Source organism: Carcharodon carcharias, chromosome 6, assembly GCF_017639515.1.
Source record: "Carcharodon carcharias isolate sCarCar2 chromosome 6, sCarCar2.pri, whole genome shotgun sequence".
Taxonomy (NCBI): Eukaryota; Metazoa; Chordata; class Chondrichthyes; order Lamniformes; family Lamnidae; genus Carcharodon; species Carcharodon carcharias.
Window position 1 is genome coordinate 146789950 of NC_054472.1, and position 26784 is coordinate 146816733.

The window sequence follows — 26784 nt, forward strand, 5'->3', positions numbered from 1 at the left end:
GTGTCCAAATGCAGCAATACCTGGATCAGGATTGGGCTGACAAGTGGCTAGTAACATTCGTGCCACACAAGTGTCAGGCAATGACCATCTCCAGCAAGAGTGAATCCAACCATTGCCCCTTGATGTTCAATGGCATTACCATCACTGAATCCCTCACTATCAACATCCTGGGCGTTACCATTGACCAGAAACTGAACTGGATTAACCATATAAATACTGTGGCTACAAAAGCAGGTCAAAGGCTAGGAATCGTGCGATGAGTAACTCACTCCTGACTCCCCATAGCCTGTCCACCATCCAGAAGGCACAAGTCAGGAATGTGATGGAATACTCCCCACTTGCCTGGATTAGTACTGCTCCGACAACACTCGAGAAGCTTGACACCATCTAGGACAAACAGCCCTCTTGACTGGCACCACATCCACAAACATTCACTCCCTCCACCACCAATGCACAGTAGCAGCAGTGTGTACCATCTACAAGGTGCACTGCAGGAATTCAGTGAGTCTCCTTTGGCAGCACCTTCCAAACCCATGACCACTACCACCTAGAAGGACAAGGGCATCAGATAGTTGGGAACAGCACCACCTGGAAGTTCCCCTCCAAGTCACTCACCATCCTGACTTGGAAATATATCGCAATTCCTTCACTGTCGCTGGGTCAAAATCCTGGAACTCCCTTCATAACAGCACTGTGGGTATACCTACACCACATGGACTGCAACGGTTCAAGAAGGTAGTTCACCACCACCTTCTCAAGGGCAACTAGGGATGGATAATAAATGCTAGCCCAGCCAGCGAAGCCCATATCCCTTGAATGAATAATAAAAATAAAATCCAGTTCTGGGCACTTCACTTTCAGAAGGATATGAAGGCAGGGGTGAGGAACATCAGCCACGTGGATAGATTGGAGAAGCTAGGGCTGTTCTCCTTGGAGCAGAGAAGGTTGAGATGAGATTTGATAAATGTGTTCAAAATCATGAGGTGTCTGAACAGAGTACATGGAGACAAACTATTCCCATTTGTGGAAGGATTGAAAACCTAAGGACACCAATTTAAGGTAATAGGCAGAAGAAGCAATGGTAACATGAGCAAAACCTTTTAATGCAGTGAGTGGTTAGGATCTGAAATTCCTTGTCTGAGAATGTGGTGCAAGCAGATTCAATTGTGGCATTTAGCAGAGAATTAGTTCATTATCTAAAGAGGAATTATTTGCAGGGTTACTGGTTAAATGTGGGGGAATGACACTAAATGAATTGCTGTCACAGAGAGCTGGCATAGACATGAAGGGCTGAATGTATGCTGAATGCTGTAACCATTTTATAATTCTGTATGAGTCTCATCCACTGTCAAAACCATTGGAGAATTAGAATGGGAAATACAGCTGGTCCTCTTTAAGTTCTTCCTGCTCCATTAAAATTCCCCTATAAAATTAGCAGACTCAAGAACGGGGCTTCACAAATTATGACTTCCACCATGTAGAAGGCCAAAGGCAGAAGAACACCATTGCCTCCAGGTTCCCCTCCAAGACCTACATTCTGATTTGGATATATTGTCGTTCCCCCATCATCACTGGGTCAAAGTCCTGGAAGTCCTGACCTAACAGCATGGTGAGAGCATCTTCACCACTCCAACTGCACTGATTTAAGATTGAGTCCCCTCACCACATTCTCAAGGCAACTAGGGGTGGTGAATGTATGCCAGCCTTGTCAAGGAAGCCCATAGCCAGAAATTTAATTTAAAACATCCAAAACTACCTTACATATTATTCAAAAGGAGTTCATCTGAGTTCCCTTTTCTACTGATAACTTCCTAATTTTAACTAATTTCCCCTCGTTTTTGAACCCTCCACACTGTGAGCAATTTACCAGGATCAATTTCCCTTTTCTGTTCCCTTCGCAGTTTCAAAAACTTCAATCAGATAAATTTTCCAATGGAACAGGAATCAAGGAAGTTTTATAGCACTTTTCACACCCACATGCAGTCTCATAGCCAATGAGTTCCTTCTGAAGTGTAGTCACTGTTGTTTTATAGGTAAACAGAGTATCCAATTTGCATGCAAGAACCGACAAATGAATGACCAAATAATTTGTTTTAGAGGGGCAAAGCTGGCATCCACAAAAGTGATCATGAAGCACTTGGACTGGCTCATCAACAATTTTCATTTATATAGCACCATTAACATAGTAAAGTGGGTCCAAGCTACTTCCTCCTCCTTCAGGTACCATGCCTTGAAGGGGTGTTGGCAACCATGAACTTACACTGGATTGATCTGTGATTATGCTTTGCAAAGTACTGCATTGGTTTGCCATTGCCATCTGCAGTAGGGCTGACCAGCTCTCCTTCTCTTATCACCCACCATCATGCATTTTGGAAGGATTTATAGGCTAATAATCAACCCGTTTAGCCACGTAATGGGCACATCTTCCATGGCCATAAAGTCCTGAAGTCAGACTCGAACCCAAAGCTTCTGGCTCAGAGGTAGGGACACTATCCGCTGCATCACAAGACCTCCCAGACCAAGTTACTTCATAGAAGCATAACCACACAAATACATTGAAGTCAAGAAGATAAAAGCAAAATACTGCGGATGCTGGAAATCTAAAACAAAAACAAAAATTGGTGGAAAAACTCAGCAGGTCTGACAGCATCTGTGGAAAGGAACACAGAGTTAACATTTTGAGTCTGTATGACTCTTCATCAGAACATTGAAATCAATATAAGTAAGAAGACATTAGGAGAGATGACCTAAAGAGGGAATTTCTAAGGAGTGTCTTAATGGAGGAGTGAGAGGTGGCAAAGCCGAGAGGTTTGGGGAATGGAATTAGACAGCTGAAGACAGGGCCAGTTGTAATGGGGCAAAGGGAGTATGGGGTTCATAAGTTGGAGAGACACTGAGCTAGCAGCAGGTTATAAGGTTGTTATACATTACAGAGATAGGGAAAGGTGAGGCCATAGATGAATTTGAACACAAGAATGAGAAATTTAAATTGGTGGACCAGGAGCCAATGAAGGCCAGTGAGCACAAGGGCATTGGGTAAATAGAAAATAATGTGAGTTAGGATACAGGCAGCAGAGAATTTGAAAAGCTCAAGTTGATGGAAGTTGGGAGTTTGGCCAGGTGATCATTGCAATATTGAGTCTGATGGTAATAAAAGCATGAACTGAGGTTTCGGCAGCCTGAGCAGAGATGGGGCAGATATGGGTGATATTATATTAGTGAAAGTAGACCATCAGAAGCTCAGCTTATAAACCATCTGGGTCAGCCTGGGATAATGACCATATGGAGGTCGATGGAATCTGTGGTTGGGGAACAAGTCTGTGACAGTGCCAAAGAAAATAGCTTCTGTTTTCCCATGTTTAACTGGAGGACATCTTTGCTCATTCAATACTGGTTGATGTATAAGCATCCTGGACAGACACTGTAAGCACAGATGCAGTTAAGGGGTTGAGAGAGATGGTGGTGGGATAAGACTAGGTGTTGTTCATGATGTTGCTGAGGGGCAGTGTGTACATGAGAAGGAGATCTGTTGCCCTTACCTGGTCTGAACTATTTGTAAATTTGCTCCTACACCAAGATTGACTCTTAACTGCCCTCTGAAATGGCCCAGCGAATTGCTCAGTTTTTTCAAACATCTGCAGACGAAGGCCCACCATCATCTTTTCAAGGGTATATAGGAATGGACAATATATGTCAGCCTTGGCAGCAATGTCCACATCCCAAGAACTAACTAAAAACCAAAAAAAAAGAAAAAATGCAAGCTTAAACAACTCTATTCCTTGAATAGTTCCACTGAATCTTTCATGTCCACCTGCCTTGATGTTCAATGGCAATTCCATCACTGAATCCCCCAGTATAAACATCCTGGGAGTTACCATTGACCAGAAACTGAACTGGACTAGCCATATACATAGTATGGCTACAAGAGCAGGTCAGACTCGCCTCCTGACTCCCCAAAGTCTGTCCACCATCTACAAGGCACAAGTCAGGAGTGTGATGGAATACACCCCACTTGCCTGGACGAATGTAGCTCCCACAACAGTCAAGAAGCTTGACACCTTCCAGGATAAAGCAGCCCGCTTGCTTGACATCACATCCATAAATATTCAACCCCACCACCACCAATGCACAGTAGCAGCAGTATGTACCATCTACACTATGCAGTGCAGGAAGTTATCTTCTACAGCACCTTTTAAACGCACAACCACTACCCTCTAGAAGGACAAGGACAGCAGATACATGGGAATACCACCAACTGGAAGTTCCCCTCCAAGTCACTTCCACCCTGGCTTGGAAATATATCACTGTTCCTTCACTTTTGTTGGGTCAAAATCCTGGAACTCCCTCCCTAACAGCACTGTGGGTGTACCTACACCACATGGGCTGTAGCATTCAAGAAGGCAGCTCACCATCACCTTTTCAAGGGCAATTAAGGATGGGCAATAAATGCTGGCCTAGCCACATATGTGAATGAATAAAAGAAAAAGAGGGCAGGCAGGGTCTTGTTCAATTCCACAAGAAGTGTTGGCTTGGATTAGAAGCTTAATTCATGGACTGGGGCACGAAGCTGTAACCACCTGACTCAGAAAAGAGAGTGCTCCTGATTGAACTAAGGCTGACACAAGTCCAGCTTGGCTAACCTTTATACTGTAATTTCCTGACATCTGCTCAACATCTTGTTCATTTCTTTTTTTTTTCATTTGTTGAAGGTATGTGGTTGTCACTGGCTAGGCTAGCATTGGTTGCCCATCCCTAACTGCCCTTGAGAAATGGCGGTGAGTCGCCTTCTTGAACTGCTGCAGTCCATGTAATGTGGATACACCCACAGTGCTGTTAGGAAGGGAGTTCTAGAATTTTGACCCAGCAACACTGAAGACAGATGGTAACAGTGGAAGGGTGCTTTTCTGAATAGAGAGCTATGACTAGTGGTGTTCCGCAGGGATCAGTGCTGGGACCTTTTCTGTTTGTATCATATGTAAATGATTTGGAGGAAAGTGTAACTGGGCTTAATAAGTTTGCAGACAACACTAAGGTTGGAGGAGTTGCAGATAGTGAAGAGGATTGTCAAAAGATACAACGGGATACAACGGGATATAGATCGGTTGGAGACTTGGGCGGAGAAATGGCAGATGGAGTTTAATCCGGACAAATGCGAGGTAATGCATTTTGGAAGGTCTAATACAGGTAGGAATTATACAGTAAATGGCAGAACCCTTAAGTGCATCGACGGGCAGAGGGATCTGGGTGTACAGGTCCACAGGTCACTGAAAGTGGCAACGCAGGTGGATAAGGTAGCCAGGGAGGCATATGGCATGCTTTCCTTCATCGGCAGGGATATTAAGTATAAAAGCTGGGAAGTCATGCTGCAGCTGCATAGAACCTTGCTTAGGCCACACTTGGAATATTGCGTGCAATTCTGGTCACCACATTACCAGAAGGATATGGAGGCATTGGTGAAGGTGCAGAGGAGGTTTACCAGGATGCTGCCTGGTCTGGAGGTTATTAGCTATGAGGAGAGGTTGAAGAAACTTGGATTGTTCTCACTAGAGCAACGGAGATTGAGGGCAACTTGATAGAAGTTTACAAAATTATGAGTGGCATGGACAGAGTAGATAGGCAGAAGCTCTTTCCCAGGGTGGAAGAGTCAATTACTAGGGGACATAGATTTAAGGTGAGAGGAGAAAACTTTAGAGGAGATGTGCGGGGCAAGTTTTTTACGCAGATGGTAATGAGTGTCTGGAATTCGCTGCCAGAGGAGGTGGTGGAAGCAGGTACAACAGTGGTGTTTAAGAGGCAGCTTGACAAATACATGAATAGGCTGGGAAAAGAGGGATACTGACCCTGGAAGTGCAAGATGTTTTAGTTTGACAGGCAATATGATCGGCGCAGTCTTGGAAGGCCGAAGGGCCTGTTCCTGTGCTGTCCTTTTCTTTGTTCTTTCTTTGTTCTTTGAAGTCAGGATGATGTGTAACTTGGAGGGGAATATACAAATGATGGCGCTGCCATGGATCTGCTGCTCTTGTCCTTCTAGGTGGTAGAGGTTGCAGGTTTGGAAGATTCTGCTGAAGGAGTCTTGGCAAGTTGCTGCAGTGCAACCCGGAGATGGTACACAATGCTGCCACTGTTTGTTGGTGATGAAAGGAGTGAATGTTTAATGTGATGGATGGAGTGCCAATCATGAAAGCTGCATTGTCTTGGATGGTGTTGAGCTTCTTGAGAGTTGTTGGAGCTGCACTCATCCAAGCAAGTGGGAAATGTGCCTTATAGATGGTGGACAGGCTTTGGGGAGCCAGGAGGTGAGTTACTCACTGTGGAGTTCCTAGTCTTTGACCAGCTCTTGTCACCACAGTATTTATATGGCTGGTCCAGTTCAGTTCCTGGTCAAAAGTTACTCTCAGATTGTTGATAGTAGGGGATTCAATGATGACAATGCCATTGAACATCAAGGGGGATGTTTAGATTCTCTCTTTTTGGAGATGGTCATTACCTGGCCATGTTGAATGTGGTGAATGTTACTTGCCACTTATCAGCCCATGCCTGAATGTTGTTCAGGTCTTGCTGTATATGGAAATAAACTGTTTCACTCTCTGAAGGGTCACAAATGGTATTGAACATTGTGCAATCATCAATCAACATCCCTGCTTCTGACATTATGATGGAGGGAAGGTCATAGATGAAGCAGCTAAAGACGGTTGGGCCTAGGACACTGCCCTGAGGAACTCCTGCAGTGATAACCTGGGGCTGAAATGACTGACCTCCAACAACCACAATCTTCCTTTGTGCTAGGTATGACTCCAACCTGTAAAAGTAAAAGTGATTGTCACAGATTAAAGCAGGTTGTCTCCTTGTTCTTTTTTCAGGTGAAAGTGGTGCTGGCAAGACAGAGGCAAGCAAATATATAATGCAGTATATTGCAGCCATAACCAACCCCAGCCAAAGGGTGGAGGTTGAGAGGTAAGAGCTAGTCCTGAGCATCTTGTTACATGTTAAGCCAAGTTTATCTAAACACATGTGTGGATCTGATACAACAACAACCTGAAATAATCTAGCAACCTTTCTCCAGTAAAATCTCCTAAGACACTTCACAGGAGCATTATCAGACAAAATTTGACAATGAGCCAAAGAAGGGCAACCAACCTAAACCTCAGTCAAAGAGATACAAGCTTTAAGGAATGCCTTAAAGGAGGAGAGAAAGAGAGAGGGAGAGAGAGAGAGAGAAGAGGATAGAGTGGGAGCAAGATGGGGAGGCTCAGGGAAGGAGTTCCAGAGCTCAGGGTCAAGATTGATAAAGGCACCATGGTAGATTGCCACTAAAGGGTTCTAGTTCTGGGGGAAGTTAACGAGATAGGAAGAAGCAAGGTCATGGAATGATTTGAGATGGATAAGAATTTTAAAATTGAGGTATGGGGATGATGGGTGAATGAATGATGATAAATGGCTGTTTATATATTCTTGGGAAGAGGGAGGAGTGTTGTGAGTTGTAAGTCCTACAATGGGATCCCTGACAACTAATCTTTGTGCACTGGAAAACACAAATCCTGCTGATAAATAATTGAGAAATGATTCACCATCCAAGCACTCAGCTATAATAAACTGCTATCAGGGGCAGGCCTACCAGCAACTTCTCAGGGCAAATATAGATGGGTAATAAATGATGGCTTGGCCAATGACATTCATGTCTTGAGAAATAATTTTTAAAAATATGAAGCTTTTACTGAATTAAACTGGAACATTTCTAAATGTTTTGACTGACTACAACCCTCCATACCAGTTGAATTCCTCTAACTCTGGAATTTCCCACTTTCCCACCATTGATGGCCTTGTCTTAATAACCTCTGGAATTCTTTCTGTAAATATCTCCAGGAGCCTCCAACTTCAAAATACCCCTTAAAATCTACCTCTTTAGCTAAGCTTTTGTTACGTCCTAATGTGTCCTTTGGCTCTGTGTCAGTTTTTGTCTGATTACATTCATGTGAAGTGTCATGGAATAATTTAGAATGTTAAAGGCACCATATAAAGACAGGTTGTTGTTGACATTGCCAATGGCAAAATCAATGAGATGAAAATTGCATGGGGGAGGCACATCTCAAGATTAATGCCTGGGCGGTGAAGGTGAATATTTAACCCAAGGTTTCCAAGATGTAAAACTGATTTCTGTGTCGGGACTCAATGAACTGAATACCTTCCCACTGGGGAGAAAATTCTCTTGAAGGGGAGTGAATATTTGCAGGTTTACCCTCAGCTCTAGATGTTGATATTTCCACTGTGCTGCCTGCAGACTAACAGGGCATTTCATTCTGACCATTTACTTCAACCTTCAACCTCAAGTGTAAAAAATACTTTGCTGAAGTCAAACTGTGTCCTGGAGGCTTTTGGGAACGCAAAGACAAATCGGAACGACAACTCCAGCCGCTTTGGGAAGTACATGGACATCAACTTTGACTTTAAAGGGGATCCCACTGGTGGACACATCAATAACTATTTGCTTGAGAAGGTAGGAAAATGCCTTTTGCTTTCTTAAAGTCACAGGCCCTGAATTTGTCCTTCTAGTGTACTCCACCTATGGTGGAAGCTCCAGAAATATATCTGTGCCTGTCTCATTTTACTCTGCCTCTTTTTATTTATTTTCCTCTATCACTTTATATCTCACATTTTATCACTCTGTTTTTCACTCACTCTCTGCCTTGCATCTTCCTCTCTAATTGGGCTGGGGCTGGATTTTCATCTTTGATGTGGGTAGTGGTAGTCAGGAAAATTCCCAGTTTGGCCTGCCCATCTCAGGAGATAGTGTCATGAAAGACATGATGTTCATTGTGGGGAGAGTTGGGTGTGAGCTGCAGTCAGGCCAGCTGATCCAGGAAAGATTTCAGAGCCACACGGGCTGCCAGGTGCTGAGGTGGGCTGTTTAAAAGACCCACCTCACTGCTGTGGGACTTTTTCCTATTTATATTGTAAAACGTAAGGCCCTCTAGCCCTCATCCATCATACCTGCTCACCCCCCACACAATCCCCATGTCCCATCCATGCCACCTCATGCTCTCCAACCCCTCCCCCACTTTACACTGTATAGAACCAATTAACATTATAGTGACAATAATATATGTAAAAAAAGAAATGCTTTAAAAACATTCATTGATAATGTTCCACTTTCTTTAAAAAAAAACTCCTTTTAACTACAGGCCAAGAAAAGTGTCAGTCATCCAGACCTTTTAAAGTGTCAATAGCTGAAACTGCAAACACTTGAAATTCCTTTATCTTGTGTAAATAAACATTGCGCAATTGGCAGAAGAGATCAGAGAGCAGATTTGTCAATCAAGCAATGTTTTCTCTGGCGTTCAGGTGTTTCAGGATTTCTGGGCTCTCAGCTAAGCCTCACTATGCATTCATGGCTTGGCATGGAAGGCATGAGGGGACAGGGGTGTGGGTGGGGGCATACCTTGGCATGGGGAGCATGAGGAGGACCTTTTGAACTTACCTTTCCCTCATGCAAACTATGGTTCACAACACCTGTGACATGATGTGACTCTTTGAAAAGCTGGCCTGACTGCATGAAAAAATGCAACGGACTGGATCATGCCTGCCCTAACATTGGAGCCGGCCGGGTCGAGAATGCAGGGTGTGGCTGCATGACCCAAAACAGCCCGCACCCTTAAAGGGCACTCCTGAAAATTGGAATCCTCAGGAATGGGATCAGGAATCCCGGAATTATGTCCCGGCCGCCTTTGCATCCTTCCAAGGAGTCTCCCCGGCTCCATGAAAATCCAGCCCATTATCTTTGTCTGTATCTTTCATTTTATCACTGTGTTTAGCACTGTCTCTTTCTATTTCTGTCTATTTCTGTGCATCTCTTTTTTTTTCTCTTTTTCTCTTCTCACCATCTCTGTATATATCTGTGCTTCTCCTGGGCAGTTCTTACTTGTATACTGATACCATCCAGCTTTTTAAAAATTAATTCACAAGATATGGACATTTATTGCTCATCCCTTAAAAGAATGGTGGTGGTGGACTACTTTCTTAACAGCTGAGTGGTTCGCTAGGGCATTTCAGAGGACAGTTAAGAGTCAATCACATGACTGAGGGTCTAAAGTCACATTTGGACCAGATTAGCTCAAGACGGTAGATTTTCTTTCCTAAAGACAAAAATGAACCATATTTACAATAATTTGGTAGTTACATGGCATTAGATCTTTTGAGCCACCTGCAGGCAGGAAAGCAAGAGCATGGTCCCAAAAAATAGCTCTGCCGACTCCCACCCCACTGTGATTTTATGAATGGATGGATAGAAGTGGGATGGGCAGTCCAGTCGTAGCCCAGTTAATGCCCACTTAAAGGCCTCAGCCCACTGCAACTTATTTAACAGGCAGCAGGAAAGGCTTATGCCTAGCGTGTAGCCTGGCAGTTTGACCCTGTGGACTGCTGGCCAGTGAAAGGAGGGAAGTACCGCATCTCCAGGTCCATAGTGCCAATCATAGCCCCTTTCCCTCACACTTTTCCCTCTCTGTGTCCACCCTCTCCATGCCCTGAATAATACGCCACCCATCCCCACCCCCCTTGCTGGGGCCTACCACCCAGCCCCGGTGGGAATTCGGACTTAGCTGGAGGTCTGTACCATTGCTAATTGCCTCCTCCTTGGCCTACTTCCCAATGGTGCTGTTGGTACTGCAGAGCTGCCGGCATCTGATTGGATCAGATCTAAGCTCTGCAATCCTACCACATTCAGTCGTGAATGATGGTGAGCAATTAAACAACTCACTGGTTGGAGAGGCTCCACAATGAGGGGGAGCCAAGAACATCAATACAAAAGATAAGACTGAAGCATTCGCAACAATTGTCAGCCATAAGTGCCAAGTGGATGATCCATCTCAGCCTCCTCTGGAGGTCCCCAGTATCACAGATGCCAGTCAACAGCCAATTTAATTCACTCCACGTGATATTAAGAAATGGCTGAAGGCACTGGATAATGCAAAAGCTATGGACCCTGTTAATATTCCAGCAATAGTACTGAAGATTTGTGCTCCAGAACTTGCCGTGCCCCTAGCCAAGCTGTTCCAGTATGGCTACAACACTGGCATCTACCCAGCAATGTGGAAAATTGCCCAGGTATGTCCTGTGCACAAAAAGCAGGACAGATCCAACCCGGCCAATTACCCCACCCCCATCAGTGTACTCTTAATCATCAGTAAAATGATGGAAGGAGTCATCAAGAGGCATTTGTTTAGCAATAACCTGCTTACTGACACCCAGTTTGGGTTCAACCAGGATCACTCAGCTTCTGACCTCATTGCAGCCTTGGTTCAGACATGGACAAAAGAGCTGAACTTCTGAGGTGAGGTGAAAGTGACTGCCCTTGACATCAAGGTAGCATTTGACCAGGTATGGCATCAAGGGGCACTAGCAAAACTGGAGTCAGTGGGATTCAGGGGGAAAACTCTCCATTGGTTGACGTCATACCTAGCACAACGGAAGATGGTTGTAGTTGTTGGAGGTCAATCATCTCAGTTCCAGGACATCACTGCAGGAATTTCTCAGGGTAGTGTCCTAGGCCCAACCATCTTCAGCTGCTTCACCAATGACCTTCTTTCCATCATAAGCTTAGAAGTGGGGATGTTCGCTGTTGATTGAACAATGTTCAACACCATTCAAGACTCCTCAGATACTGAAGCAGTCCATGTCAAAATGAAGCAAGACCTGGACAACATCCAGGCTTGGGCTGATAAGTGGCAAGTAACATTCATACCACACAAGTGCCAGGCAATGACCATCCCCAACAAGAGAGAATCTAACCATCGCCCCTTGGCAATCAATGGCATTACCATCATTGAATCCCCACTATCAACATAGAGATAAAAACAAAAAACTGCGGATGCTGGAAATCCAAAACAAAAACAGAAATACCTGGAAAAACTCAACAGGTCTGGCAGCATTGGTGCAGAATGCTGCCAGACCTGCTGAGTTTTTCCAGGTATTCCTGTTTTTGTTTCCCCACTATCAACATCTTGGGGATTACCATTGACAAGAAACTGAACTGAAGGAGCCATATAAATACTGTGGCTACAAGAGCAGGTCCGAATCTATGAATCCTGCAGCGAGAAACTCAACTCCTGACTCCCCAAAGCCTGTCCGCCATCTACAAGGTGCAAATCAGGAGTGTGATAGAATATTCTCCACTGGATGCGTGCAGATCCAACAACACTCAAGAAGCTCAACCATCCAGGACAAAGCAGCCTACCTGATTGGCAGCCCTTCAACAAACATTCACTATCTCCAACACTGACAAACAGTGGTAGCAGTGTGTACCATCTACAGGATGTACTACATAAACTCACCAAGACTCCTTAGGCAGCACCTTCCAAACCCACAACTACAATCATCTAGAAGGGCAAGGGCAGCAGATAGATGGGAACACCACCACTTGGAAGTTCCCCTCCAAGTCACTCACCATCCGGACTTGGAAATATATTGCTGAAGCTTCACTGTCGCTGGTCAATATCCTGGAACTCCCTCCCTAACAGCACTGTAGGTGTACCTACAGCACATGGACTGCAGCAGTGGAAGAAGGTCAGGTCACCAACACCTTCTCAAGGACAATTAGCCAGCGAAGTCCACATCCCATAAATTAATTTTTAAAAATGAATTTACCCACTAATTTTGTTGGTTCTAATTCTTAAAGAGTAAAAAATATTTTCCTGGAGTCCTGAGCAATTTTTTTCCCTCAACCTTTGCCACTAACAAAAAGGACATTCATTTATCTCATGGTTATGTGAAATTGCTGCCACAGAATAACTAGTCATTTGTCAATTTAACAAAAGTCACTGCTTAAAATACAATGCACAGCTTTGTATTTTAATTAATAAATTAATTTTTAAAAATGAATTGATGTTCTTAGTTCATATGGTGGGGTTTGAACTCATGGCTCTACATCAGTAGAACATGTCTGTGCATTACTAGTCCAGTAATAAAAATACTATGCTACCATTCCCTTTGAGCTCTACCTCACCACCATCTTTCTCAACCCCTAAACTGTCTCTAAATTGTCAGTCTGCTTGTCCAACATCTTCGTGCTCTGTAGGCCATTAGGCACACAGCTTGTTCACCAGGCTCCATGATCCTGATGTACTCCTCCTGCAGGATGAAAGATAGAGACGCATGGTTAGCAGGGGTATACTAAGAACCTGTCCTGGTTAAGTGTGATGACCCCTAAATGCTTCCTGGAGAGTGCTGGCCACCGCTTGGATGGCCAGAGATTAGTGCGTTGCATGGCTGCCCTGTTAGCTTGAACCATGGGGGAAACTGGTCCAATCCGGGATGCTGACATTGAAAGGGGCTGTGAGCGCCTCCAGCAGTGACTGCTACATGGCCAGCTTTAATGAGGAGGTTGAACAACGTGTGCAGTCCAACTGCTCTGCAGTCCAATAAAGTGCTTGTGAATTTGCAGTCTGTGCTGGGGGGTGGGGAGAGCTTTGGTGAACTTGGTGGCAATTTGATGCCTCTGTGTTGTTTGAGTGGGCAGATAAGCTCGGACCCCGACCCCAATCATATCGATGTGGCTGCACCTGAACTGTCTCAGTTGCAGAGGAATGGTCACTTTCTACAGGTTTCCTGAATGCATGGCCACTTCCCTTACCCACCCTACCCCGCAACACCGAATGTTTATGCACTATATTCAAAACCAGGGCTGCCCTTGCCACCCCCCCCCCCCACCCCCCACCAGTCACTTTAGTAGCAGGGCTGCCCTTAACCACTATCATCCCCACTGCCACCAGTCACCTCAACAGCAAGGCTGCATTTTCCCCCTACTCTCCCTTACCCTCACAAGTTGCCTCAAAGGCAAAGCTGCACTTGCCCCCCATTCCCCCTTACCCTCACAAATTACCTCAAAGGCAGGGTGCCATTTGGGCCCTGCTATCCCTCACTATCAAAAGTCACCTCCAAGGCAGGGTGGCACTTGCTGCCCACAACACCCAACCACCGCCACCCCCTGCCCCCACCACCCCCCCCCCCCCCAACCCCACTCCCGCTCACCCTCAAAAGTCGCCTCAGAGGCAAAGCTGTACTTAACACCGACCCCCCGGCACCCCTGAAGCCTGCAAAGCAACAGATGACCCTGGTGAGCTCTGCAGAACGTTGCTGTGTACTCATCTCCAGTTCATCCACGGTGTGGGCCGCCAAGCACACATGGCCCCTGTGCTGTTGTGAAACACGTCGATGTGCTTTCCCGCTGACGTGGATAGATGATGCAGCGGGGGTACAAGAGCCCAGTGGGATTGCCTGATAATGATTTGCTGATGTATTACAATGAAGTTCCCAATGACCGATGGTGGGAAATGCAGCCCGCCATCGGCGGGTTGAGCGAACAGTGCCTTCCCGCTGTCATGAAACTGATCACGCCATATTGTCCACTCATACCACCTATCAGGCCCACCGCCAGTGGGCATGGAAAATTCCGCCCCATGATTTACTCTACCTGATCCTGGTGGACCTGTTAAGTACTTTCAGCATTTTCTGGGGAGTGTTTTATTGCTAGTTTTCATAGTGCCTGTCCTTGAGTTGTGAAATATTTTTTCTCTCTCTCTCCACAGTCACGAGTGATTGTTCAACAAGGAGGAGAGCGAAATTTCCACTCATTTTACCAGGTAAAAATTCTTTGTGTTATTATCTGTCTCGTTTATTTAAGGGATTCTTTTTCAGTAATACACCAGGGACAACTGAGTACAACTCCAGATACCAAAGTCTGTTTGAAAGAAAATCCATGCATTTATATAGAATCCTTGGAATTCTCATGGCTAGTGAATAATTTTCAAGTAATGTAGGCAAATGTAGAAGCACAACAAGATCGCACAAGAACACACTAAATGGGTGCAGGAGTAGATCATACGGCCTGGTAAGCCTGCACCACCAGTCAATACGATCATGGCTGATCTGAACTTCAGCTCTACTTTCCCACCCACTCCCAATATCCCTGAGAGACCCAAAATCTGTCTAATTCAGCCTTAAATATATTAATTGATACCCTTCTGGGGTAGAAAATTCCAAATATTCACAACCTTTTGAATGAAGAAATTTCTCCTCATCCCAGTCTTGTAGATGGCACACATGTCTGCCACTGTGCATCGGTAGTGGAGGGAGTGAACATTTGTGGGTGGGGTGCCAATTAAGTGGGCTGCTTTGTCCTGGATAGTGTTAAGCTTCTTGAGTGTTGTGGGAGCTGCACTCACCCAGGCAAGTGGAAAGTATTCCACCACACTTGTTCCTTGTAGATGGTGGACAGGTTTTGGGGAGTCAGGAGCTGAGTTACTCACCACAAATTCCCAGCCTCTGACCTGCTCTTGTAACTATGTTATTTATATGGCTAGTCCAGTTAAATTTCTGGTAAGCTGCCGGATGTTGATAGTTGGGGATTCACCTTTTGTAATGCCATTGAATGTTAAGGGGAGATGGTTAGATTCTCTCTTGTTGGAGATTGTCATTGCCTGACACTTGTGTGGCACAAATGTTACTTGCCACTTATCATCCTAAAGCTAAATATTGTCCAGGTATTACTGCATATGGACACGGACTGCTTTAGTATATGATGGATTGCAAATGGCAGCACTCAGATACTGAAAACACTACCTTAAACATTCATTCTATCCCCAATGCACAGTGGTAGCAGTGTGTACCATATACAAGATGCACTGCAACAACTCACCAAGGCTCCTTCAACAGCCTTGAACACTCACCAGTTACCAGAGTCTGAAAAAGGTACAAAAAGCAGCACCTCCTTCCCTCTCTGTACCGTATTCCCACCTGCACAAAATTCCCATGTTAGCACCTCGTTGTAACACTTAGTTCTCATCCCACTCTCCCAGAAACTGGGTCAATTTAATCAGTGCTGATAATGTTGGCTGAGGGATTACTGTAGGTCAGGAAACAAGGAGAGATCACTGATCTTCTTTGAACAATGCACTGGAATCGATTACATTCACCTGAACAAGCAAATAACATTGCAGCTGAAAGGTAGAACATAAGGAACTCCCTCAGTTCTGTCATAGGGCTGGAATCCACAAGCCTCTGATTCAGATAGAAGAGTGCCACCAACTAAGCCAAACTGCCACATGTGTGTAAATGTGTCAGCTTGGATGTACTGGTGTATGTTGATGAATGTTGGTGCATGGGTACAGGTAGATGTGTGTACCGTATGTATGTAGATGTGTTTGGGCATTACTGTGTGTGTTCAGCTGTGGGTACATGTTAATGTGTGTGTGGGTGTTTATCTTTGGGCTTTTGGCTCTGTATGTAGGTGATTGTGGATGTATGTATGTGGGAGTGTATTTTGTGTATGCATTGCTGTGTATGTGTCTTTGGGCATGATTGCATATATGTAGATGCTAGGGAGTGGGTCTGGTTATGTATGATGCATACCTGTATGAATGTGAGTGTGTATGGCATTGTGTGTGGGTGTGTGTCCCTGGACATGTAGCTGTGTGTATATGTGAGTATATATCTGTGTATGGGGCGTATATGAGTGTATATGTGTGTGCATAGCTGTGTGAATCTTTGTGTAAGAGTGTGTGCGTGTGTATGGGTGATGAAGATTGGTATGTATGGGTTTATCTAGATGAGCATATGTGGGTGTGCACGAGTAAGCACAAGTAAGTGTGTGGGTGTTTATCAGGCTCTAAATGTGGGTTTTGCATTGGTTTGCATGGTTGTGGCTGCCTGGCTGGATGAGTATGTGAGTTTATGCAAATGTGTACATGCAGGTGCATCTGGACATGTGTGTGCCATGTACAGATTGTGTGCATACATGGATGTGTTTGTGCCCATATATGTTTATGTGATTGGTGAGTGGTGAAGTTGTTTTGAATTAGTATCTAATCCCTCCCCAAATAGCATTGTTGGTCAGATCCAAAGTGGCAGTGAGACACATAGAGAAGAAAGCCAAATTTAATCTTTGGTCTGTACTAATTTATCTGACCTCAGCTGATACTAGCAGTAGAGGGCTGGAGATAACAATTGGCCACAGAGTCCTTGAATTAAAAAGGGGAAAATAGCACACCTCCTAGTGAATCCTGCTCGATTGGACGAGGAGGTTAGAAGGAGCAGGGAAAGTTTAAGGTGAAAAAGGGAGATAAGTTCAGAGAAGCACTGATTTTATTTGGACTAATAAATGAGAGAGAGAGAAATAAAAGTAAGAGAGAGACAATCTGAAGGAGAATGTAGTTGGAGGTTATAGCTGAAGGTGGGAAAGTTTATCAGAAAGCAAACTTTTCCCAGTTTCCCATTTAGGAGTGTGAGAGGAGTGCTAAATTACCTTAGTTACAAATGCTGAAAGTGAATTGTTGATAATGTTACACAAGAAGGCTGGTTTCACACTCGTGTACTCGAGTATAGAGCTGGGCCTTTGTAAAGAAATGATGTACCGGACAGGTTTCAACAAGAAACAGTCAACTTTATTACAGAGAGCTTTTCAGTCGCTATATGCTTGAACCAGGCCCTTGACAAGAAAGCCACACCACTCAGATTACCCACGCTTAGGGCCCATTGGTCGGAGCCTCCAAGAGTAATTATGTGATCCCTGATAGGCAGTAGAAGAGGCTATACATTCAGTTACTACATTTCCTCCTCCTTTAGTTTTTTTTACACTTTTTATTCACAGAGAACATTTGAATATCCCACACCCTATACATATATATATATATATATATATATATACACACAACTCAGGTGATTAAAGATTAAGTCTGAGGTGCTTTCCTTATTCGGTTAGAGCAGCGTAGCTCTACCACTTGAGGTTCTTCCACAGGATTGACATGATCAGGACTGAAGCACCACTTACATCATCAGAAAGTGGAAGTTCAGGGCTTGGCAACTCTACAGAGACACCAGGTATGTCTATTCTAGGTTGATCTGTCACCTCAGGGATTAATGGTTTAACATAAATTACAGGCAAAATAGTTAGTTGTTGGATTGTCTCTCTATTCTGAAGATGGTCCACGTGTTATCGAACAATGTGGTCTTCCACTTCCATCTGGAAGGACAAGGGACTGGTTTCCGAGACAATTGTACCAGGAAACCAACATGGCCCACTTCAAAAATTTCACAGAAAAGCTGTGTCTCCTACAGTGAATCTGTGAGCTTTGCTATAAATATTATAATTCAATTTTTGAATACTTTGATTCTTTTCCACCTTCCCCTCTAAGTTTGGAAACACCAGACTTAATCTTGTATGTAGGTGGTGTTTCATCAATAATTCAGATGACGTTGAACCCGGAGTTGAATGAGATGCATACGATAATTGAGAAGAAAGCGGGAAAGTCGAGTTTGTAGGATACCTTCTGATAATCCCTTCATTCCAGATTTGAAATTTTGCACAGCTTTTTCAGCTAAACCATTCGATGAGGGATGATATGGTGCCATTTTAATACGTCTGATTCCATTTAAACTCATGAATCTCTGAAAGTCTGTACTGGTAAAGACTGTACCATTATCAGAAACGTGGAACCTATGAATGGTCCTACATAATCAATATATAGTCTACCCCAGGGGCGACCAGGTAATTCCCATGGATGCAATGAAGCTGAAACAGGCAACTTCTATTCTTGCTGACAATGCAGACAGTGCTTGACCACGCTCTCAATGTCATTGTCAATGCCTGGCCACCAGACATAGCTTCACGCAAGCATTTTCATCTTCAATATGCCTGAATGCGCACTGTGAAGCTCTGTCAAAAGTGGTTTTCTTCCTTGCAAAGGGACGCCAACTCTTGATCCCCACAACAAGATTCCATCTTGACAACTTAACTGTGTTTTTCGAGCATGGAATAGTCTCATCTCTTCAGACACTGGTGAATTTGACCACCCTTGCAATACAAGATCTCTGACTTTTGACAAAATTGGATCTCTGTTCATTAAATTTCTAAGTTGCTTCACACACACACAGGCGAAGAATTCAAGAAATTCAACACAAGCACAGCTTCTTGTGGAACTGGAGCATGTACAATGCTATCTGGTGACAGGAGAAAACTGAGCATGTCCACATTTGCGATGACGGTGCGTAAAGGTATACTCATACACAGATAGTATCAAAGCCCAACGTTGTATTCTTGTTGATGCTATTGGCGGAATGGCCTTACCCTCACTGAATAAACCCATTACTGGTTTGTGGTCCAACACAAATGGTGAAATGTCATCCACGCAGGTACCAGTGGAATTTCTTCACTCCAAATGTCACCGATAGACCCTTCCTTTCCTAGTTGGGAATAACCCTTCCCGGCTGCAGAGAGGGTTGTGGAGACATAGACAATTGGCTTTTCTGATCTGATTTCTGTCTTCTTTTTCTGTTTGCTGCAGAGTTTTGTCTCGTCCTTCATTTTGATTTCACAGTCAGCAAAATTTCTCTCTGGTTTGGTAGCTGAGCTATCCATGGCTTCATTATCCACTCGCATCTTGGAAAGTTCTATGACTTTTCCTTCTAATGCCCCTATTGTTTTGTTCACCTGATTCTTCAGCTCTTCAGTCTCTTTCTTATATCTCTTGGCTTCCTCCTGGAATATTGAACATTTTTGAGTCTTCTCTGCCAACTGTTTCTTCAGTTTGTTCATGATTTTCCTGAGGACCAACTCTGACTTGAGGGATCCTTGCAGCATGTGGAGGTCCTTCAATTCTCCTAACTCATTCCAAAATGAGCTGTCAAACTTCCTTAGCAGCTCCGGAATTCCATTCTCAACTGAAATATTTTATAACAGTTATGCTTAATTTTTTTTCTTGTAACCAGTCTCAGCGCAGAAGATTACGTCCTTCACCTGTCAATATGATCACTGGAAACTGGGTTGTCTGTTGCCTATAAGACACAGATATTGTGGTGATGCCCTTTATCTGTATGGATTCTCCTGTATATGTCTTCAATTGAGCAGTTGTTCACTCCAGATTCAGCATCTGGGTACATTCATTTAGGTATTTAAATGTGTCCTCATCCATCACCATGATTGAGGCTCCTGTATCTACCTCCATTATTAGTGGCTTCCCATTAACTTGGATTGTGACAGTAATAGGTTTGGTTTTTACAGCTGTGATGTTGTACAGGGAATAGATGTTGGTATCAGCAGCTTCAGGTTCATTACATTATTCAATTCAATCATTTTGGTCTGCTGCTTTATGGGTGTTTCAATTTTACCCTGCATTGCTTTATTATGTGACCTTTCTTATGGCAGTAGAGGCATACTGCCTCCTTGAATCTAGGTGTCTGGTACGTGGTCACCCACACATCTATAGCATTTTAATCTTGGGGTTGTTGCTGAAATGTTTCTACTGGGCCTTTTGGTCTTTCTAACAGCGGGCATTGCCTCTCGCTTTGCTGCTGACTCTCTGGTTTTCACACTGCGCCTGGCGGTAGGTTCCTGCCCCACCTGAAGAACAGCGCCATGTTGTACATGTTGTAAATCCTGCAAGTCTCTCGTAGCACTTACCATGGCTAGCGCTTTTCCCATCGCGCTTCACATTGATGTCGACTTCTGCGAGTAAACGATACTGAATGGCGTCGTCGTGAACTCCACAAGCTAATCGGCCTCGCAGCACATCATTGTGTTTCCGAAGTCACAGTGTTCTGTCAACTGCTTCAACTTTGGTATATAGGTTGTGATGGACTCTCCCGGGGCCCTTACTCTGGAATTAAACCTAAATCTCTGCATTGTTATGGATGGCTTTGGCTGTAAATGCGTTTTCACGAGGTCCACTAATTCATTAAAGGACTTAGAATTGTGCGCGTTCAGGGCCATCAGGCTGTGGATGAGACTGTATGTCCTGCTACCACATACACTCAAAAGGATTACTTTCTGCTTTTCCTCTGTGGTAATTTCATTTGCTACAATATAAAAGTCAAGGCGCTCTACGTACCAGCTCCAGTCTTCCGTAGACGCATCGCAAGGATCGATTCTGCCGAAGAACGGCATGACTAGTGAGTAGTCTTTTCTTTTTTCTTAAGATTTGATGCACTCACAAGGCAAGGTGCAAGGTTGGAGCTATTTTACCCTCATTGCCAAAAGTAATGACTTGGCATATCGAACAGGTTTCAACAAGAAACAGTTAAATTTATTACAGAGAATTTACTAGATGCTACATGCTTGAAACAGGCCCTCAACAAGAAAGCAACCCCCCAGTCCCCGTGCTTAGGGGTCATTGGCCAGAGCCTCCAACAACAATCATGTGACCCCTGATAGGCAGCAGGAGGGGAAATACCTTCAGTTATTAAATTGATGGAACATCAGTTAGGGTTCGAGTAAACTGCTTCAACTTACAGTTGAACACTTTTGCTGTGGAGGTCAAGTTCTTCTCTCTTTGTTGACTTTGGTCTTGAGAAGACCCATTTCAGGCATTCAATATTTTGGAATGCTTTGGACACTCCCAATAGAATCCATAGAAGATTCTGTAAATTTCTGCACAAAAAAGTTAGAGTAGGCTATAGACATAAGTCATGTAACTCTATGTGAATGCATCAGTCTTGGCCCAACAGTTGTACATTCACCTCTGAGTCAAAGGATCGTTGGTTCATATCATTCAGTGTCATTTACTCGCAGAAGTTGACATCAATGTGAAGTGCGATGGGAAAAGCACTAGCCATGGTAAGTGCTGCGAGAGACTTGCAGGATTTACAACATGTACAACATGGTGCTGTTCTTCAGGTGGGACAGGAACCTACCCGTCTCCAAAAAAAAATGCTCATCAACTGCTGATCATGAGACAACTAACAACTGAAGGTTTGAGCTAGATAGATGGTAGATGTCATAACTGTCACTGGTGATGTAGTGACCTGCATAATACATATGGGAGAGGTTAAATGAACAAAGGGTCTACTGCACTTAAGCACGCCCAGAACATTATTTTCCATGATATGTCTAACAGTTAAAAAAATAAACCTTTGAGTCAAACTGATGCGGTTTCAACTCCTACCACGTAGGACACACATGACTTACTGTACCTTTACTCACTTGGAAACCACATTAGGCTAATAATAGTTGTGAAACTATGCATGTATCTTTCGAATTGGATCGAATTTGCCATTGCCAGAACTCTGTTCTTTGAGTCAGAAAGTTCTGGAATTTAACACAACACTGAAATTCACCGGAAATTGAGTACAGTTTTGGGATTGAGCATAAGTTGAGCTGAGACTCCAGAGTGGTTCTGGATAAGGGACTGAGAAAGGTCCCTTTGTCAATGGTGGTTCAGTTCAATAAATCTGATCATTTGTGAGCTGGCACCAGAAAATTGACCCTGAAAGCCACCACATTGCCATAAAAATACAACTCATTTATAAATGTCCTTCGGGAAAAGACCTTGCCACCTCAAGCTGGTTTGATATGCATGTGAATCCAGTCACAGGGTGTGGTTATTTTTAATGGCCTCTGAAATGGTCTATCATGCCAACCAGTTCTTAGGTTCCTGAGGATGAGTGATAAATGCAACCAGTTGTCTACATATAGGAGTGGTATTGAAAGTATATTGGAGCTGGTTATTAGTTTGATCATTGTCCTTCATTTGTATTGTCTTCCAGCTGGATGACGTTTTTCTTATCTATGAGTGATTTGGACACAGTCTGTATTAAGTTTCTCTTAAAATTATTTATTTACAACTATTTACATCTAAGACCTCAGGGTAAGTACATTGTTCTCTGGCCACAGACTGTTTGTGTCTTGCTCCCTTGGAGTCTCTTGGCCATCTGACCTAGATGTCATGCTTACATTATCATTAACATCATTGTCTAATTATCATAACCATTAACCCCTTACCCTACATCTTCCCCCAAGTACAATCTCGACAAACTATTAACCTATTTACATCACATTCCCACTGTCTGTTAACCTCATGTACTGTTTCCATACAACTCCTACCTCCACCCCACCCCTCCAAGTCACTGTCGTCAAGGCCATCAATCCTCAATAATGCTCTCAGCTCTCTTGGAGTATGTGTAGGGTGTATGTGTTCCTTTATCTTCTCCTTGGAAGGCAAACACATCGGTGGAGTGAGACAGCAGCTTCTCAAGGCAGCTGGTTCCTGGGCTGTGACTCTTATGATGATCTGAATGAAAAGGCAGCGAAAACCAATCAAGGAAAATCTGATTGACCTTCAGGACTTGAACAATCGCAACCCCTTGAAAAGAAGGAGAACAAATGGAATTTTTTTCTTTTATCATCTTTGGAATTACATACTGGGGAGAAATGACAAAATGAAGCACTTTCGGGTCCGATGAAGAATTTCCCAGCTGTATCATTCACCACTGCTATGACATCAAGAGAAGTATTCAAAACTGAGTCATGAATGAATCTGGCAGACGAAAAGAAGAATGAAGGACATCCTGAAGACACTGCTAGAGATGAGGGAAGGAGGTCATCCCTACTACTCTTAGGGTAGGAATTTCTTTTCTTGCAGGCAGTGAGGCTGCTCCGCTGTGGACAATGAGATCTCGGGATCAGCTGCAGGAAGTAGGATTGCACCATCATCAACAATGGAATAAACTTCAAGACTGGGATCTATGGTTAGAATTGGCATTGGGTGCCATGGCGGGCGGAGGTGGGGGACAATATCGTGAGAAGGCCAAAAATTGGTCTCACGCCATCATGAAACCAATTGATGTTCGTCCGCTCCACCCATCAACGGCAGGCTGGGCTTCCCATTGGCACACATCAGGAACCTAATTTCAATATTTTAGCTTCTCATTGTTAGGCCTGTTTGCTGGAATCAGTCCCCCACGCTGGATTATCCGGGCATATTGGCTTGATTGCACGCCGACGTGTTTCACAACTGTACATAAACAACATGCACCTCGTGAGCTGCACTTCACTCAGGACTTCGAATATTGTTTGCCTACCTTGCTTTGGGCAGCACTCAGTCATCAGTGCCAGGCTTCACAGGCAGCATCACATCACTCTTAGGGGGGCTCACAGGTAGGTCCATACCTACCAGACCAGCTGTAACACAGGGTGGCTTTTCAATAGCTGTAGGGCTAAAGGTTGCTTGGGGAAGGGGGAGAAATGGCCTCAGGCAAGGGAAGAGGCTGCAGGGCCATGGTAGTACTGGGGAAGGGGGGTATCCCAAGATGTGTGTGGGGCACATGTTGACTTGTGCAAGTGGCCCCAAGATGGTGAGGTCTGAGGAGGCAGTCTCCAGAAAGGATGAGGCCAGATGGACATGTGAGGGTGTGTGTGAGTGAGTGAGTGGTGATGTCCCTTGAGCTGGCAGTGAGTGAGATGCCACTGAATGTGTGATGGGCTTGTGAGTGTGTAAACTTAGAGTGATGAGATGGTTGCCTTACCCTGGTGGCACGGATGAAATCATCATCCTCTTTCTGCACTGGTTGGCCAACCTCTTCTGTACACCCTGGGCACTGACCACCACTGCCACCGCCTCCCAAGCCAAAGTGGTGAGATTGCTGGAACTCCTGCGACCAGATCAGGGGTGGAGGATGTTGTGGTGGGCCTCCAAAGGCATTCCAGTGATGGGTCATTGAACTCTTCTTGGCTTTCAGGGCCATGGGCAGTATCGTCCATGCCCACTATCAGATGTCGAAAACTTCATTGTAGTACATCTGCGCATCACTGCCCAGCCTGACGGAATCATCCCCCCTTGCTGGGTTGTCCGCCCACATCGGTGTGTTTCACAATAGCATACAAAAGGTGTGCATTTGGCGGGTTGTACTTTGAGGGGAATTTGGAGGTGAGTACACAGTAAAGTTGCGGAGCGCTTGCCCAGGTCACCTGGTGGACTTCAAGTTGAGGTGCATTGAGGGGAGTAGGGGGTGGGGAAAGTCCTGCCCTGAGGTTCAGGCGCATAGGGCGGAGGGCAAGGGTTGCCCTTTGGTTGAAGTGACTTGGCGGTTGAAGGTAGTGCACAAGCATGTGCGGGGTATTGTGGGGTTGGTGGGTGAAGGAAGTAGCCACGCATTAGGGAATCCTTATATAAAGCAACTGTTCCTCTGCAGCTGAGACAGTTCGGATGCAGACACATTGATATGATTGGATTCAGGCCTCTAGCTACTCTGCCCACTCAAGCAACGCAGAGGCAAAGTGCCACCAAGCGCTCCAGAGCTTTTCACCCCTTGGGCACACATGGCAAAGTAATGAGCGTTTCAGTGGACTGCAGAAACAGTTGGACGACTGGTCACGTTGTACAATCTTCTTGCTAAAACTGGCCATGGAGCAGCCACTGGTGGAGGTGCTCACAGCCTCTTGTAATGTCAGCATCCCAGTTTGGACCAGCCTCCCTCATGGTTCAAGCTAACAGTGCAGCCTTGCAGTGCGGGTTAGGAGAATGCCTGCACCTGAGTTGAGAGCACAGCGTGCAGTCCAATGGGTACAGCTGCTGCCAATCGGTCAGGTGGAGTGGGGCAGAGGAGGGTGGGGTTTCCGGCAACCATGCAGCGCACTAAATTCTGGCCATCCAAATGGTGGCCAGCACTCTCTGCAATGCGTTATGGGGCCTTCAGGCTTAAGCAACAGGTTCTTAGTGCACTCATGCTGACCCACTTGTCTCTCTCTTTCATCCTGTAGGAGGAGTACATCAGGATCATGGAGCCTGGTGAACTAGCTGTATGCCTCATGGCATACAGAGAGCAAAGACAAATGAGGAGAGAGCAACTGAGGCTCCTGGCTGTGCAGAAGGAGGAGGAGCACCCTGTGGAAGAAGGGGCAGCTGGGTCTCCAGCACTTGCAGCCGAAGAGCCACAGCGAGCCGTCGCTGGTCAGTGCCTGGCTAGACCCAGGGTCTATAGACAACTCCTTTCATTCTTACAGATGACTGAGAACCAGTGTTTCAGAAGATTGAGCATGTCTAGGGAATTGGTCAATAACATCATCTGCCAGTTACTGCAGATTTGGCGCCGCAGGGACATGGAGGGCATCCACTGCCAGTGGCTGTGAAAGAGAGACCAGTGCTCAATTTCTACTCCAGTGGCTTCTTTCAGGGCTCCACAGGTGACCTGTGGGATATCACAAGCCTCCACCCACAAAGGCATCCATGAGGTCAAGAATGCCACGGGGGCACACAACTTTGTGCGTTTTGCCCGGGACCAGGACAGCCAGGATGCAAGAGCGATTGGATTCACCCAGCTTTCACTATCCCACAGGTGCAGGGTGCCCATCGACTGCGCTCACGTGATGCACAGATCTCCACCACAACACGTGGTCAACTATGTCAACCTCAAGTTATTCCATTCGCTGAATGTGCAGCTGATGTGTGACCGCCAGAAATGCATCCTGCAGGTCTTTGCATGTTTTCCAGGGACTGTGCATGACTCCTCAGTTGGTCACAGATCCCTGAAGTCTTCCAGGGTCCACAGAAGCTGCAGCGTTGGCTCCTTGGGGACAAAGGCTACCTGCAGAGAACATTGTTGATGACATCCGTGTGGTGGCCTCAGACTGCAGCAGAGCAAGGGTAAAACAAGGCTGATGCTGCAACTTGCAACTTGGTGCAGCAAACCATTGAGATGCTGAAAATGAGGTTCCGGTGCCTGGATTGCTTGCTGTGCCCTTTACGACCTGGCACTGCAATAGGGAGAGGAGCTGGCTGAGGAGCACATGCAGGAGCTGGAGTTCTCTTCTGATGAGGAGGGTGCTGACAGGGATGAGGACGTGGAGGTCCTCGAAGGCGACACTGACTGGAATGAGGCCTTCACTCTGGCTAGACGAGTAAGGGGCACTGGGGAGGCCCTCATAGCTGCTAGATTTGTGAAGGATGATGACGACATGTAGTGAGGAGACACCATAGATCCTCACATTGCTTCTATGAATGTTTGACTCCAGTCTGGCTTACTGCA

The 26784-nt window shown here is 45.1% G+C and overlaps 1 protein-coding gene across 1 annotated transcript in view; it reads left to right on the forward strand.

Moving 5' to 3' along the window:
* LOC121279363 (unconventional myosin-Id-like) overlaps nucleotides 1-26784 on the forward strand; it is a 165208-nt gene that overhangs the window by 17734 nt on the left and 120690 nt on the right. Inside the window, exons 3-5 of the mRNA XM_041190548.1 lie at nucleotides 6861-6954; nucleotides 8329-8494; nucleotides 14580-14633. Coding sequence (XP_041046482.1) covers nucleotides 6861-6954; nucleotides 8329-8494; nucleotides 14580-14633 — 314 coding nt within the window. The remainder of the gene's footprint in view (nucleotides 1-6860; nucleotides 6955-8328; nucleotides 8495-14579; nucleotides 14634-26784) is intronic.